The sequence below is a fragment of the Micropterus salmoides genome, unplaced genomic scaffold, assembly GCF_014851395.1.
Source record: "Micropterus salmoides isolate LMB-PRFRI ecotype aquatic unplaced genomic scaffold, ASM1485139v1 Ms_hic_scaffold_3192, whole genome shotgun sequence".
Classification (NCBI taxonomy): Eukaryota; Metazoa; Chordata; class Actinopteri; order Centrarchiformes; family Centrarchidae; genus Micropterus; species Micropterus salmoides.
The window spans coordinates 1-15,188 of NW_024042476.1; the positions used below are offsets into that span (position 1 = coordinate 1).

At 41.8% G+C, this 15,188-nt stretch overlaps 2 protein-coding genes across 2 annotated transcripts; both read left to right on the forward strand.

Annotated features, from left to right (window-relative positions):
* Positions 1-3,092: 3,092 nt before the first annotated feature.
* On the forward strand, positions 3,093-8,463 carry LOC119884110 (lecithin retinol acyltransferase-like). The gene is made up of 2 exons (XM_038694585.1): positions 3,093-3,778; positions 6,985-8,463. Exons 1-2 carry the CDS (start codon positions 3,206-3,208, stop codon positions 7,135-7,137), a joined length of 726 nt encoding a protein of 241 aa, XP_038550513.1. The 5' UTR covers positions 3,093-3,205; the 3' UTR covers positions 7,138-8,463.
* A 2,526-nt stretch (positions 8,464-10,989) lies between these two features.
* Positions 10,990-15,111, forward strand: LOC119884111 (lecithin retinol acyltransferase-like). The gene is made up of 6 exons (XM_038694586.1): positions 10,990-11,182; positions 11,234-11,323; positions 11,515-11,620; positions 12,396-12,470; positions 12,912-13,064; positions 14,956-15,111. The coding sequence occupies exons 1-6, from the start codon at positions 11,112-11,114 to the stop codon at positions 15,109-15,111; spliced, it is 651 nt and encodes a 216-aa protein (XP_038550514.1). The 5' UTR covers positions 10,990-11,111.
* Positions 15,112-15,188: the final 77 nt, after the last annotated feature.

A 15,188-nucleotide genomic window follows, 5' to 3' on the forward strand; every position in this document is an offset into this window, starting at 1 on the left:
GCGCAAACAATCTGGATTCACAGTGTCGAGCACAAATAGAGGAAATAAATATAAATACCGTATGATAAAGAGGTATCAGGTTTGACTGGTGTGAGAGATGGGAAATAAAAAAATGGAAGGTGGAAAGCCTGATTATTCATAAACCATTTTAGAAAAAATTTTAAGATTCTTCAAAACTGTTAGGATTATGGGTAAACAAACAGGTATACTAAATTTTAAATCTTTTGACATTTTTATTTCCCTGTGTTGTTTTTATTTTATGGAAAGCAGTTTGAATTGCCTTGATGTTGAAAAGTGCTATCCAAATAAACTTGCCTTGCCTTGCCTTATCTTGTTGATAGTGCTGCAGGCTCACTGTGATTGGCACCCAAAAGAAGATAATAGGACCAGCACTAAAGGTCGGCATGCTGGTGCAGGGGCTTGCACAGAAAAAAGGTTCCCGGGTTTGAGTTGCTTGGGTCTTTCTGTGTGGAGTTTGCATGTTCCTCATTCCAAAGACATGCAGATTTATAGGTTCACTGGAGCCCTTAGGTGTGAACGGTTGTTTATCTCGTCAGCCCTGTGATGAACTGGTGACCTCTTAGCAAAAGCTGGGATCGCTCCAGCCCCCCGGGACCCCGCAAAGGATAAGGATTGTTGGTCAACATTATCTGCATATGACAGTGCCCCCCCCCTTCAGGTTAACCTCGTCTGGTTCCTTACATGGACGATAGCCATGCGTTATTACTACCAGTTAATCTCCAAGCATTATTCTCTCATATTTGCTTGAGCCACAGAGTTGAAGGCAAATTCATGTGAGTCAGCTGTCAGTAGAGCTGCAAGGATTAATCGATTAGCTGTCGACTTTTAAAATAATTGGCTTTTTTTATTTTATAGACGAAACTACTTTTTGTGTGTTTGTTTTGACACTAATTGAACTTCTTTCTGCATTGAATGTTAGTGCACATTGTTTTTTATTGGCCGGCTGATGTTTGCGTTTCTTGCCACCAGTGGTCTTCCATACTAGCTGTAACCCACAGCCCCAGATCCTCCCATGCTAAATCAGCGGCCAGTGAAATATTCCACTCCAGTTGCTCACAGTCTGTCTGGCCCTTGTGAAACATTTGTTGAGCAATATAGCACTATTTGCTTCATGTTTGTGTGCACGGTGTCTATTTATAGCTCTTCTGACAGTCACCATTCATCCACACATTGCAAGTCTGTGTGGATCTCTGCTGCAGTTCAGCTTACACCTTGTACCTTTGCACAAAGTCAGAATGCTCTGACCACATCAGAGATTGCCGGAGAGCCTGATCTGAATTTCCCTCTGGTTTACGCCCAATTGATCAGATAAGTCTCAATTTGTACAACGATGAATCCTCCATGCACGCCAAAGTTGACCAATCCTATTCAACTTATGTGTGCTTCCTTTAGGCTATATCATCAAGAAACTTGACATAAACCTTCATTGTTATGCAGATGATACCAAATTATATCTGTTGATTAAGCCAGTATGTGTAAACATGGGGTGATGATGGAGCAGTGGATAAGACAAATACCTTTGGTGTGAGAGACCCAGGTTTAATCCCCCACTGTGACTCATCCACCATTGTGTCCCTGAGCAAGACACTTAACCCCTCGTTGCTCCAGAGGCGTGTGACCTCTGACATGTATAGCAATTGTAAGTCGCTTTGGATAAAAAGTGTCAGCTAAATGTATGTAAATATAAAACCTGGATGCCCTGCAATTTTCTTCTCTTAAACTGAAGCTATTGTACTGGGGGGCCAAACACCTCAGAGACACATTATCTAAAGATTTAGATGGCACCACCCCTGTCCTCCTGCTCCACTTTGAGGAATCTCTGTTGTGGTTAGTAGAGTGAAATAAGCAGTAAACTGAAGTGTGGACTCAATGCAGATGATGACAAGAAGGATGCGGTTCAAACCAAAGATTTATTTAGCAACTTTAAACAGGCTTACTCAGGAACACAGCAGGTAAAAAGTACAAACAAAGGCATCTCCAAACAGACAGAGTAATTATCCAGAACAGGGCTGAGAAATAATCCAAACGCCAGGAATAAATCCATGAAATAAAGAACAGGCAGGAACACTCAACATTTGACGACAAGAACTGAACTGAGGGTTTAAATGCACAGGCAAACGATCAGGGAGGGAGTTCACAGGTGAAAGTCATTAACTAACTTCCCCGGTTTGCATACTCTTCTCTATTTGATGACTGGAGGCAGCTGTCGCTGCAGCTGTACTGGTCGCTATTTCCACATGTTGGATCTCCGGTACCACCTGTACCTAGCAAAACCAGTATCACCATGTTTTCAGAATTTTGGTATGGACTTGGTACTGGTGTATCGGTTCTTGTGACATCCCCGCCCTAAAGCCTACCCTGCTTTATCATCTATTTTCCTCCTTTTCAGTATCCTGCAGAATAAGTCCTTTAACTCCCACATAAAACAAACTTCCCTGACTGCCTTCTTTCACCTCCGTAACCCAGCGCGTCGAGGCAGTTGGCTGCAATGAGCGACGTCCAGGTGGTTCAGTGTGTCCAGTTTCCTGTTGACTGCAGAGTGAGCTGCGGTCACAAACTCATTTAAATTTACTGCAGTGACCTGGATTTTGTTGAACAGAAGATCTGTTGCTGGGATAAAACTCAAGTCAGCACAGCTAGAGACCCTTTTGTTTGTACATGCTTCTTGTTGCTGTATGCTTTTGAACTGTTTTTACTCATTTGAATGAAATGTGCTTTAAATATAACATTTATATAGCCTAACATTGCCGTTTTAGTGAATAACTGTATCGTCCATATCTGTTTTATTTATTGCTAACACAGCTGTGGTGGTTACAGCAAAGGTAACCTTTTTCTGATAAAACAAAGTCAGGTTTGTTTGAACCTCGGCAAGCAACTCTTTAGTAAATCTCGATGTCAGTGTGTTTATTTTCCTCCCTTTTCTGTTCCTTTCACTTTTACGCTCTCTCTCTCTCTCTCTCTCTCTCCCCCCTCATCCAGTCTGTCTCTGTGGTCATGACGTCACGCGGTCCTCCTCCCTCCAGTCTCCAAATATCCCTGGAGGAGGAAAATTCTTCAGACCGTAGAGAGGGGGCACACAGGGAACCAGAGGCCAGAGGAGGGACCCAAAAACAGAAATCAAACAGAGACAGATCTCCGTCTTCTTCTTCCTCTGTAGTTTTCTCTCCTCTGGTGTTTTGTAGTCATGCTGGACACGCTCACCTTCCTCCTGCAGAAGCTCTTCCTCCTCGCCCACATCAAGCTTTCCAGCCTTCTGCCTCCTCCGGGCAAAGAGTGCGGAGACCCGCCGCTCACCAGGCGCTGTGACCGGGATGAACCTCCTGCGCAGCCCGCCGGAGCTCCTCAGAAGTTCCAGCGGGGAGACCTGCTGGAGGTCCCGCGGACTCTCTTCATCCACTTCGGCATCTACCTGGGCGACAACCGGGTGGCGCACCTCATCCCGGACATCCTGCCAGTGGTGACCGCCGACAGCCGGCAGATCCAGGAGATGGTGACCAACAAGCGGCTCGTGCTCGGGGTGCTCGCTAAGCGCGCCAGCATCCGGGTGGACTCGGTGGAGGACTTCGCGTACGGATCCGGGATCCTGCTCAACGCCATGGACCGGGCAGTGGGCCGGAGTCCGCTGTCCGGAGAGGAGGTGGCCCGGCGGGCGGAGCGGCTGGTCGGCGCCGTGTCCTACAGCCTGCTGTGGAACAACTGCGAGCACTTCGTCACCTTCTGCCGCTACGGCACGGCGCAGAGCCTGCAGACCGACAAGGTGAGAATCCGGCACCGGGTGGCGCTTTTTACGCGTGCTTTAACAGTTTTTACGCGCAGGGCTGCAGGCGGATGCTTTGATGTAGGTCTTGCGCGCGTAAGTTAAATCGATCTAAGGTTCTTCCTGGTTTCTACTTTTCACACTGATGCACTTTCAGCATTTTCACACTAGCCACGCAGAGTGACAGCAGTTTGTTGTGGTGCAGAGCGCCGCAGACAGATGGCGTTTCTTCATAACAGCAAATCTTTAGCTGTTCTTGCGCGGTTTAAACGTCATAATGGAGACATAATCTAAACCAAGAAGCAGCATATATTCAATCTGAAGACGTTAAATAAATTTGCATTAGTGGAACATTCATTTACTTTGCATCTAAACTTCCTGCAAGTTGCCTTTGTGTTTCCCACCTGCTATAATCACATTTATTACACACAATAATTTAAACTCATCTCGGTGTATCTGAAGGTGCAGAACTTTTTATTCTGGTTTAGTGAAGCGACCCCAACACGTGCGTTTTTACGCACCCTTGAGCTTTAACAAAGGGTGGCCTGCTGCAGTGTGTCGGATCGTGCAGCCTCGGAAACTGCAGAAAGACCGGTCTGTTCTGGATTAGGCTGTAATTGTAGTCTGTTCGCGGGCTGCTGTCGAGATCTGTGAAGGTGTGTCTATTTTCTGCATCAGGTCTGAAAGGGAGTGCTTTCCTGTGGGGGAGGTTTGGGGGAGAATAGCGAACCGTTTGTGGAAGTAGAGAAATTAAAATGGATCATAGCCTGCACATGACCCCATGCAGGAAACCACAGATCTGATTGCTGCTTTTATAAAAGTGTCCCATGTCTTAAGATATCTGTTTTACAGAAACCTAAAATAAAAAAAACTATTACAGATGTTCTACAAGCAGATTTGGTGTTGAACTAAGATTTACTTTACTCGATTATCTCCATTTTCTGCTGCTTTATACTTCTTATCCACTACTTATCAGTACTTTGTACTGTACTACAGTTACCTGAAAGATATTATTACTACTAACTTTTCAGATTAAGATTGTGTATAAAACCATATGATGGGCTTGCAAAATACAGATTTGAGTAAAGATCAGTTCTTTACTTAACAGTGAATGTTAGAGTGAGCCCTAACGTTGATGCATCAGTATTAACAATGTAATAATGTCAGAGGGAATACTTTAAGTAGGCTACATTTAGCTGATAATACTAATGTACTTATGGAGTAATTTTTACATAGTTGTGATGATTCTTTGACTTGAGTAAATGATCTGTTTACTTCTTCCACCGTCTTATTGCTCAGGTGTAAAAGATTACAATTTAAAAGGAGGGTCAAATTCTGTACTCAGCTTGAAGCTGGGAGTGTTTCAGCCTGTGAGACTGTTTTTAAACAAGAGGAAAATCTGGGCCTCTCCTCGGAAAAGTCCAGAGAGAGAACAAGAGCTGCATTCAGACCGGAGCCCCCTGCCAGGAACCAAAACCGCAGCAGCAAGTCAGAGTCAATCCCGACTGATGATGATGAAGGAGGGCACTGAGCCCCGGTTTGTGTCTCTCATCTGTCAGCATACATTCAGACGTAACCATCAGTTTCTCTAGAAGATAATTAACCGGTGATGTTTGAAAAAGCCAGAAGGCTGTTTAAAAGGGGGTTTCCAGACTCTTCAAAGACTTTTAACCATCTGGATGAAAAAATAATCCGTCCACTGAATAATAAAAAAGACCTTTGACCCGTTTCCCAAGTTAAGACTTTGGTAGCCGGTGGGCTGCCATCTTTGTCTTGGTTTTTAAGCAGACGCACAGCTTGGGAAATGGTATTAAATGTTTTTTTTTTATCACTCAGCAGACAGTTTTTTTCCTCATCCAGGTGGTTCAAAGACTCTTTGGCGATTCTGTAAATAGCTGACAACAATGTCATCTAAATTGCCGTTGCCGTCTTGTTTTGTAGATGCTCAGCAACAAGTAAAAGCATTGTGTGTCCTGTGGCTGCTTCACAATCAAAGCCAAGCCATGTTCATCCAGTACCTTTAATGTGAAGCAGCAGCAGCAGAAGGAAGTGTTGTGTTAGCGTTAGCAGAAAACTCAACCCAGCTCTGATACAGCTGCAGGAGAGGAAAAAGTGAGGCTGATATCAAATTACAAACAGTAACACTGGATTACACATAGTTTCCTGTCAAACCCTCATTCGTCTGTAGGTCATTTGAACCCAGCAAAGCATTGGCGGACTACCACTAATTGTATGGAGAGATAATCCCAGAATGTAAATATATTGAACGGCAATTGCACAAAAAAAGCAAAGTCGAACATTTTCCTAAAAATACATTTTGCTAATTTGTCATCCATCTTTTATCTCAGCAGCCTTCAGTTGTTCTTGCAGGAGTCAGCACAACTCAGGGTCACAGTTCAACTAATTTAAAGTTGGCCAGACTTCATGAACTAGTTTATTTCAAGTACAGTAATGCAGATTATATATTTGTACCTGTGATAAAATTACATTTTAAGACAGACCATCGGCAAGAAAGAACCACAGTTGGGCGTTTGACTCTAACTTAGTGTGCGGACGTCTTTCTGAGTGTAGGAACGTGGGGGATGTGAGGGGGGCGTGTGGCCCGTTTGTCCACTCAGACTCTGTGGCTCACCCTCCTGCTGCAGAGAGAGCTTCCCCTCATCGAGTTTCACTTCCTGTAACTGCTAACCTAAACATTTGACCTGCCTGCAGTCCAGGAGCCAAGTCTGCTTCTTACAGGTTCATTAAAAAAGGTTGGGGGCGGGGGGGGGGGGCAACGTGAGCTCTTACAGGGGCCTCAGGGGGGGCCCAAAGTAAAATAAAGAACAGGTCAATTATATTCTTGATGCTTTTACAAGAAGTTAGCTCAGTGAGAGAAGGGAATGTTTGGAAAAGCACAAAGAGAAATCTGCATAAGTAAGCGGTCCTTCCCCCCCGGAGCATTCGACCATATCACATGGTCTTCATCAGCGGAGTGTAGTGGCTCATTTCAGCACTTTAAGTACTTCTTGTTTGTGTTAGCTTAAAGGTTAAGCATTAGAGCTCCTACCTTTGAAAACGAGGTGTACCTAAAGCTGGATGAGAGGTAGCCCATCAATATTGATGATTTGTATAATTGTTTAAGTTGTTTATCAAGCGAAATTACAATCAAAAATCTAATCTGTTTTTCTTTCAAATTAACAATTTAAATGTTTCTCCTCTTGCAGTTCTGTGAGTGGCTGAAGTCGCTGATCCAGGACCAGCGTAACATTGTCCTGACGGCGCTGCTGGGACTCCTGTCCATGGTGTGTTTGGGTATATCCTCCTGCACCGCCCTGCCCACCCTCCTCATCCCCTTCACGCTATGGATGTGCAGCTAGAAGCTCGGCGTCAGCGTTTGAGACTCACCGCTGGCTCAATTCAGGCTGGGCCGCCATGTTGGAAGATCGAAAGACAGGAAGTAGTTATCGCACTACATTTTATTGTTAATATCGCAATAGTGACTGAACCTAAACACTCTTGTTGTAGTTTAGAACGAACAGAAGAAGATCAGCGTAGTTAGGGTGAGCGACATTAGCAACCAGGACTGAACCAATAAAAAGAAATACATTAAAATGGCAGAAAAGACAAAAAATCACCTAGTCCCACCCACAAGGTGGTGAGCACTTAGAAACAACTTTAAAACAGTGAAAGGTGTTTTTTAAACTTTAAAATACGGTGTTAAAGAGACCAAAGATCATGTAATAAGCTGCAGGTTTTGTTTTGAAGGAGTCATTTTAGGAAATAACCTTTGTCGTCTTCCAGTATGGCGGCTTGTCACTCGTAATCATTTCACCAACATCACATGACACGTCTGGAAACCGCAGAGTCGGAGTGACCAGTTTAAAAGTGTTGCTTCAGATGGATTCGTTATAGTATTTCACTTTCACATAATGTGAGCTGTCTTTTAATAAAGACACAGGTAAAAGCATCACAGTCCTGATTGGCTGTCCAATCTGTCCAATCAGGCCAGTTTATGTCATTTAAAGCTTCTGTTAGACAAACAGGCGGCGGTACTGGGAGAGCAAAGTCTGGTGTTATTCTATATTTACTTGCAGAAATACTGAGAACATCTTGTTTTTGAACCAGAGTATATATGAATGAGACGTTTCAGGTCTCTGACAAATAAATTAATGAACTTTTATTTACCCAGCAGTTCACATTGCAGTCCTGCGAAAGCCTCTTATTTCTAAAAAAAAATCAACTCTTAAACGACTTCCTTAAAAGGAAAGAAAACCTGCTTTTTTTTGTAGTTTATTTGGAGAAAATTTTAAACTTTTCTTGGCTCTTCAAGGAGCCCGAAACTAAGGTTGACTCACCAGCTTTTTCCAGAGCTTTTAACTGCATCCCGCGTCCTTGAAAGCCCTGGAAAAACTACTGTTTCCAAGGTCTAGAATGAACACCCTACACCTTTTAACATATTTACACTGAGAAACTCTGACTCTGTGGCGGCCATCTTGACGGTACTAAAGCACACGGGACACATCCAGAATATCTCTGTATAGCCCATCTGCACTGTGAAGCTCTTCTGTAAATATCTGTAGATATCCTTTCACAACCTGATTGTTCTCTAACAGTCACAAACTTTTGTACAGAATTTATTTTTTATGACTCTGTAACACTTTATACTCTGTTTTATATGTAAATAAAGGAAGTGGAATTACGAAGGACTTGTTGAATTCTGTGACTCTGAGAAGTTTAAATTGAGGCAATAATATAAGTCGTCATCAGTGAAGAGGAGCAACAGCTAACGCTAAATTTTGGTCTTTGTATTGAAATTCAACTTTTGTTTGGTCCTCTCAGTAATTTTCTGGTAAATCAAACCATTTATTTGTCTGAACTGGACCTTCAGTTTGACAATTTTAATTAAATGCAGCATTTGGCATTAAAATCAGTAGGTTTCTTTAGAAATTGAAAAGGTTACAAACAGAAGAATCCTAAAAGAACTCTGATATTTACAGTTTATTTTAATTATTTGATAAATAATAAAGCAATAAATAAGTGAAATTTTAATTCTTTTTCAGCAACATCTTATTGGTTATAGCCTAATAATACACACGGATTATAACCCTCTACTGATGCACACATGATGGTTTTTCATAAAGTGACAGTTTCATCCTATTTATTTGAGGGATTAAGTCTGATAATGTATCAATTATTAAAATGGTCACTCCTCCACCGAGGGAGTGTAGTGTTGCCTCAGGGCCACGTTGTGCTGTAAAGGGCAGTAAAATACCAAGGAGACTGTTCCAAAATATTAATAAACATTAATTTGTGTTTATATAGCTCTTGTTCAGAACATTGTGCAGCAAGCACAGTTTTAGTCATTGTTTTGTAGCAGATTGTGCAGAAAGTACATCAAACTAACAACAATGCTTCTTTAGAGATTTAAACATGCAAAAGATTGAACACCCCCCCCCCCCCCCCCCCCAGGATAATTAAGGATAAGTAGTATTGTGAAATTTCACATTTTTATTCCATATATTTTCCATGTAAAGATAATTAATTTAGAATTACGTGTTCACTGGAGGTTATTTTGTAAAGCGAATTACATATCTGTAAAAATTACTTCATAAAATTTATTAAATATAATTATAATATATTTTAAATTATATTTTGTGCTCCACAATAATCTCTTGTTGAAGTTTCTTAGATGTAAAGTCACATTTCAGGACAGTTGAAAGGGTCTTACTCATGGAAATATTTAGTACAGTCCTCCTGTACATCTGTGACCTTCATCTCCCTCTACTGGCAGACTCTAGGAATTACAACAGCATGAACAGCAAGCCGTGTCCTGCACAGAGTACATTCACAGTGCAGAGCAGTGACCTGGCACAGAAACATCTTGTGAAATCAGAAACAAAAAACCCACTAAATTCTCTTTTTGATTTAAACTTCTTTAGAATTTTCTGTCTTTGGACACCCAGAGGTCAGAGGTCATGTCTCGAGTATGTTTTAGGACACACAGAAACACTGCTTTGAATTATAATTCAGTCTCAAATGTTTTTTTTTCTGCAAAAGAAAGTGGTTCCTCCCTGGTGAAAAAACGTTTAACAGCTGGTCACAGTCCACTCTCTGTGTTTGGGACCTGGAGGCTTCAAGTCTCGACCTCACATATGTGTGAGTTTGATACTGGAATGTGATTGGCTCCAAACTAGTTGTGATGTCATAAACCCTGCAGGAAGGTGAGCTCAGAGAAACTCTCCTCCTTCAGCAGATTAATATGAAAACAAATGCAGTGGAGGAACAAAAAAAAAGGACTTTCATACTGAAGTAGTGAGTGTACTTTATACTCCGTCAGCAATACGTAGGCTATAAAAGTCTGAAATGCTGTGTTCACCTTGTCCTTATCCGTCTCATAATCCTTTTCCCTCTCTGTGCTGCTGTTGAGAAACACAGTGTGAACTTAATTGAGAAATGGTCACAGTGAAGTTGCTTAATTGTAATAATCCTCAGCTCTCTATTGTTCAGAGCTTTACGCGATTCAGCAAAACTCTGAGAAAGTCTTAGCTGCCTCCCTGAGCTCTGGCTGCTTGTGAATGTGTACGTGACAATAAAGTACCTTTACCTTGCAGTCCTACTTTCACCACTCTGCAAGATGCACTTCATTTGAGCTGCTTGTACTTACTTAAACTGCATTACATTCTAGAGGGAAAAACATCAAACTATTTTACTCCACTATGTGTATTTGATAACTTCAGTTACTTTAGATTATTAAGACTAAATATTATCAACATGTAAGTTATGATGTACTGTGTTATTGATTAAGCCACCCAGTAATTAAATAAAAAGTAAATTAGCTTCACTTTTACCAGCTGCAACACCAAAGTGATGAAGACATAAATGCATCACTAATTATGATCCAATAATATAAAATATGTAATTCAGAAATGAGCCATTCTGCATTATGAGTACTTTTTCTTTTGGCAGCCTGCTTTAAAGTATATTTTAATGTCGGTACTTTTTAAAATTTTTACTTAAAAGCAGGACTTCTACTTGTGATAGAAAGTATTTGTGCACTGTAATGCTGGTTTTTCACTAAATGTGGTGCAGGAATTCACCTCCACCTCTGCCATGACGTCATTATCCTGAGCAGGTGTGTTTTAAACAATATTCACTTTGAGAAATGCTGCTCGTTCACTATATTTGTTGCTAACTCTCTGCTAAAACTGTTGCTTTTCTATCAAGACCTTCAGCTGGTGCGGACTAAAGCTACACAGCTCTGATCCCGGACCAGCCGTGGCAGCATTAACTAATCCCTCCCAGCCAGAGAATAAAAACCACCCGGTGACGGCTTCGCTTTCCTTCTCTCGCCATGTTTCCCCTGCAGCTGCTCGCTCTGCTCTTCATCTCCACGCAGAGACACGATGTGAAGGACAAGAAGAGGCCGGCGGAAGAAGAGGAGGCAGATGGAGAGACAGTGGGGAGGACAGACAGGAAGTGCGAGCTGAAGCTCCAGAGGGGAGACCTGCTGGAGGTTCCCAGGACTCTGTTCACACACTTTGGGATTTACCTGGGGGGAGGCAGGTGAGTCTGAAGCTTCAGTGATGCTGATGTTATTACTACCCACAAGTCATCCTCAGAAAGGACATTTAAATGTATTTTGAGCTCAAATTTGAGTCATGCTGATCCAAATCGCTGCCTTTGTCTTTCTTTCTGTTTCTCCTCATCCCTCTTCTTCCTCTTCCTCTTGATTCCTTTCCTTTCCTTCTCCCCAGAGTAGCTCATTTCATCCCCGACATCATGCCCGTCGTCTCCAGTGACCAGACTCAAATCAAACAGATGGTCACCAACAGCAGGCTCCTCCTGGGAGTACTGGCCAAGGTACCAAAACATCCCGTCTGCTCATCCCAGGATCTGCTCTGTGAGGCATGATCTTATCTTAGCAGTTCCAGTTTGACATTTTCTTTGGGTCGAGATCTTCAGAAGGTGTTTACAGCTATTTAGCTGAAACGGCACCAGCTGAGTTTGTGGGGATGTGAGAGTGTTCAGTGCAGCAGCTCCGCTGTGCTTTGTTAGGCTGGTGAGACAAATGCATTTATACAGACATTTCTTTTGTGCAACACAAACGGTGTCGAAAGTGGTGGAAGAAGAACGCAGATCCTTTAATGTAGCAGCAGAAAGAATCAAAAGTAAATGAACTCACTGTGCTGAAGAGTTACTAATCTTTACAGTAAATCTTCTGTGACAACCAAACAAACTCCATCTGCTGAAGGAGACAGTGAGATGTGGTTTACAGCTAAGAGGGCCTTGAGTTACTCCAAGTTAGTTGGGGGGGATTTTGTGGCTTCAGATCACCTGCAGAACAAGGGGAAGGAAAGTGGGAAAGAAATAATTAAGAGCTGAGAGGACAGAGGGAAGGAAGGAAGACTGACTCCCAGGGAAGAACTAAAAGAAGCGAAGAAGCAGGGAGGAACATGAACTCCAGCTGAAACAGAAATCTAGTGGAACAAATAGAACAATATTTACCTCCTCCATCTTAAATCGAATAGAAGAAAAGTAGAAAGTTTTCAAAATCCAGTAAAGTAGCGGAACCTCTGGTCTATGGCCGCAGGTACCAAGCATCAATACATCAAGTATAAATGTGTGTTCTCCTCAGTGTGGCAGTGTGAGGGTGGACTCAGTGGAGGACTTCGCCTACGGATCACAGATACTCGTCAACACCATGGACAAGGTGATGGAGGTTTTCCCTTAGAGATGCTCAAACCAGGTGCAGGTGGTGCTTTGCTGTTGCTGCTGTTACTCCAGTAAATATGTGTAGTCAAGTAAAAGTAAAAGTGAAGTAAAATTAGAAAAACAATAATGTTCACTAGAGGTAAAAGACCTGCATGGCAACTTTTACTGTACTTAAGTAAAAGTACTGAAGTACTAACAAAAAATACTTGTAAGACTTTTAAAAAGTCATATTGCAGAATGATCCTTTTTAGATTTCATTAATACCAGTGTATTATTGTGCAAGTCATTGCTGTAGCTGCTCAAGTTGGAGATGATTTACAGCCTTTGGTAGTTTGATGTATAGATGTAGAGTAGCAGTGGTGCTGCAGTAGTGAAGGAGTAGGAGTAGCGGTAGTACGGCAGTAACAGCAGCTAACTAACTGTCCTCTCCTGCGTCCAGGTGTGCAGCCGAGCGGCGCTGCAGGGGGATGAGGTGGCCAGGCGGGCGGAGAAGCTGCAGGGCCACGTGCCCTACAGCCTGCTGTGGTACAACTGTGAACACTTCGTCATGTACTGTCGCTATGGCACCGCCATGAGCTTCCAGACGTTTCAGGTGACACTGCACAACAAACAGTAATACACTGTATATACACTGAGTAATATACACAGAGTAATATACACCGAGTAGTACACTGTATATACACAGAGTAAAACACTGTATATACACAGAGTAATACACTGTATATACACAGAGTAAAACACTGTATATACACAGAGTAATATTCTGTATATACACAGAGTAATACACTGTATATACACAGAGTAATATTCTGTATATACACAGAGTAATATAATGTATATACACAGAGTAATACACTGTATATACACAGAGTAATACACTGTATATACACAGAGTAATATTCTGTATATACACCGAGTAATATAATGTATATACACAGAGTAATATTCTGTATATACACAGAGTAAAACACTGTATATACACAGAGTAATACACTGTATATACACAGAGTGATATACTCTAGATACACAGAGTAATAAAATGTATATACACTGAGTAATATAATGTATATACACAGAGTAATATACTGTATATACACAGAGTGATATAATATATATAGACAGAGTGATATACTCTAGATACACAGAGTAATAAAATGTATATACACAGAGTAATACACTGTATATACACAGAATAATATAATGTATATACACAGAGTAATATAATGTATATAGACAGAGTGATATAATGTATATACACAGAGTGATATACTGTAGATACACAGTAGTACTGTAGCTGCTGCAGATTAATGCTGATCCCAGATCAGACCTGCCTCCATTGTAACCGGGTTAAGCCTCCCTGTTGCAGCAACAGTCACCTCAATGAACGCTCTGTTGTTTCTGTGCGTACTTACTTCCCACCACTGAGCGTCTCTAGGTGTGTGAGTTGGGAAATTTCTTTCAGACCATCTTTATACTGCTGCTTGCATCGTATAACAGCACAGCGACACTATTTACCACTATTTTAGGCAGCGTCAACACACGTTGAACACACAGAATCCACTGATAAGTGCAGAGGAAATAGGCATCTCATCTCATAAATGATTCTCCAAGAGTAACAGAAGATTTACAGTGATTGAAGTCATGAGTCGTTCAGATAGCAGCAGAATAAGATATTAACAGTGTAGCTGATCCTTTATTGATCCCTGAGAGAAAATTCAAGTTGATTACTGATAATACTGATGTAGGAACTGAAGCTCACTCTGAACGTTACAGCAAGACAGTGTACTGACTCCATCTAGTGGTTCTATGCTTTTAACTGTAAACTCTGTAATGGAGTTACAGTTCTTTCTGATGGCTTAGGCACATTTTTTGAATCTATGGGCTGCTTTTGCAAAACTCTGCACACAAAACCATATAAACAAAAACACCATACATCTCTTGCAAAACTCTTTATACTAAATAGGGTTTTTGCACCAACCATCTTTGAACAAGCACACAAAGCCGCTTCACACTGATTAATGAAAACACTTTGTCTGTGTGTAGGAGAAATCAGTTTGCAGAAAAGTGTTGTCATGCATGTATTACAGTTAAACACACAAACACACAGGTGTCCAAATGTCTAATGTATAGATATAGACTGAACACAACACACTATCAATAAATAAAAGTCCAAATGTTCTGTAATTCTCAAATAAAATGTCAGCAGAAGAATGTACTTCTACTCCACCTCAGAGGGAAATATTGTACTTTTTACTTCACCACATTTATTTGACAGCTTCAGTTACTTTCAAAATATATATGATGTTACCAAACTAACAGTTTCTACAAGAGCAGCTGAAACTATTAGTTGATTGACAGAAATCTAATTGGTCGCTATTTTGACGACCTTTTTCAAATTCTTTTTCTCGTGTCAGCAACCCCTGACTTTTTTTTCTCACTCCCCCCTCTCTTCTTCTTCTTCTTCTTCTCCTCCTCTTCATCAGTTCTGTAAGACGGTGAGGAAGCTGTTGCTGAGTCGGCGTGTTGCCAAGGTGTCGGCGGTGCTGGCGGCGTGCCTGCTCCTCTACCTGGGAGCTGTGACCACCTGCTCCGTTCTGCTGGCCGTCCAGCTGCCCTTCCTCATCTGGATGGCCTCGTAAACACACAAACACACACACACACACACACACACACACACTCACTGGCCACTAGTGCCGGGTTGGATCCCCTTTTAACT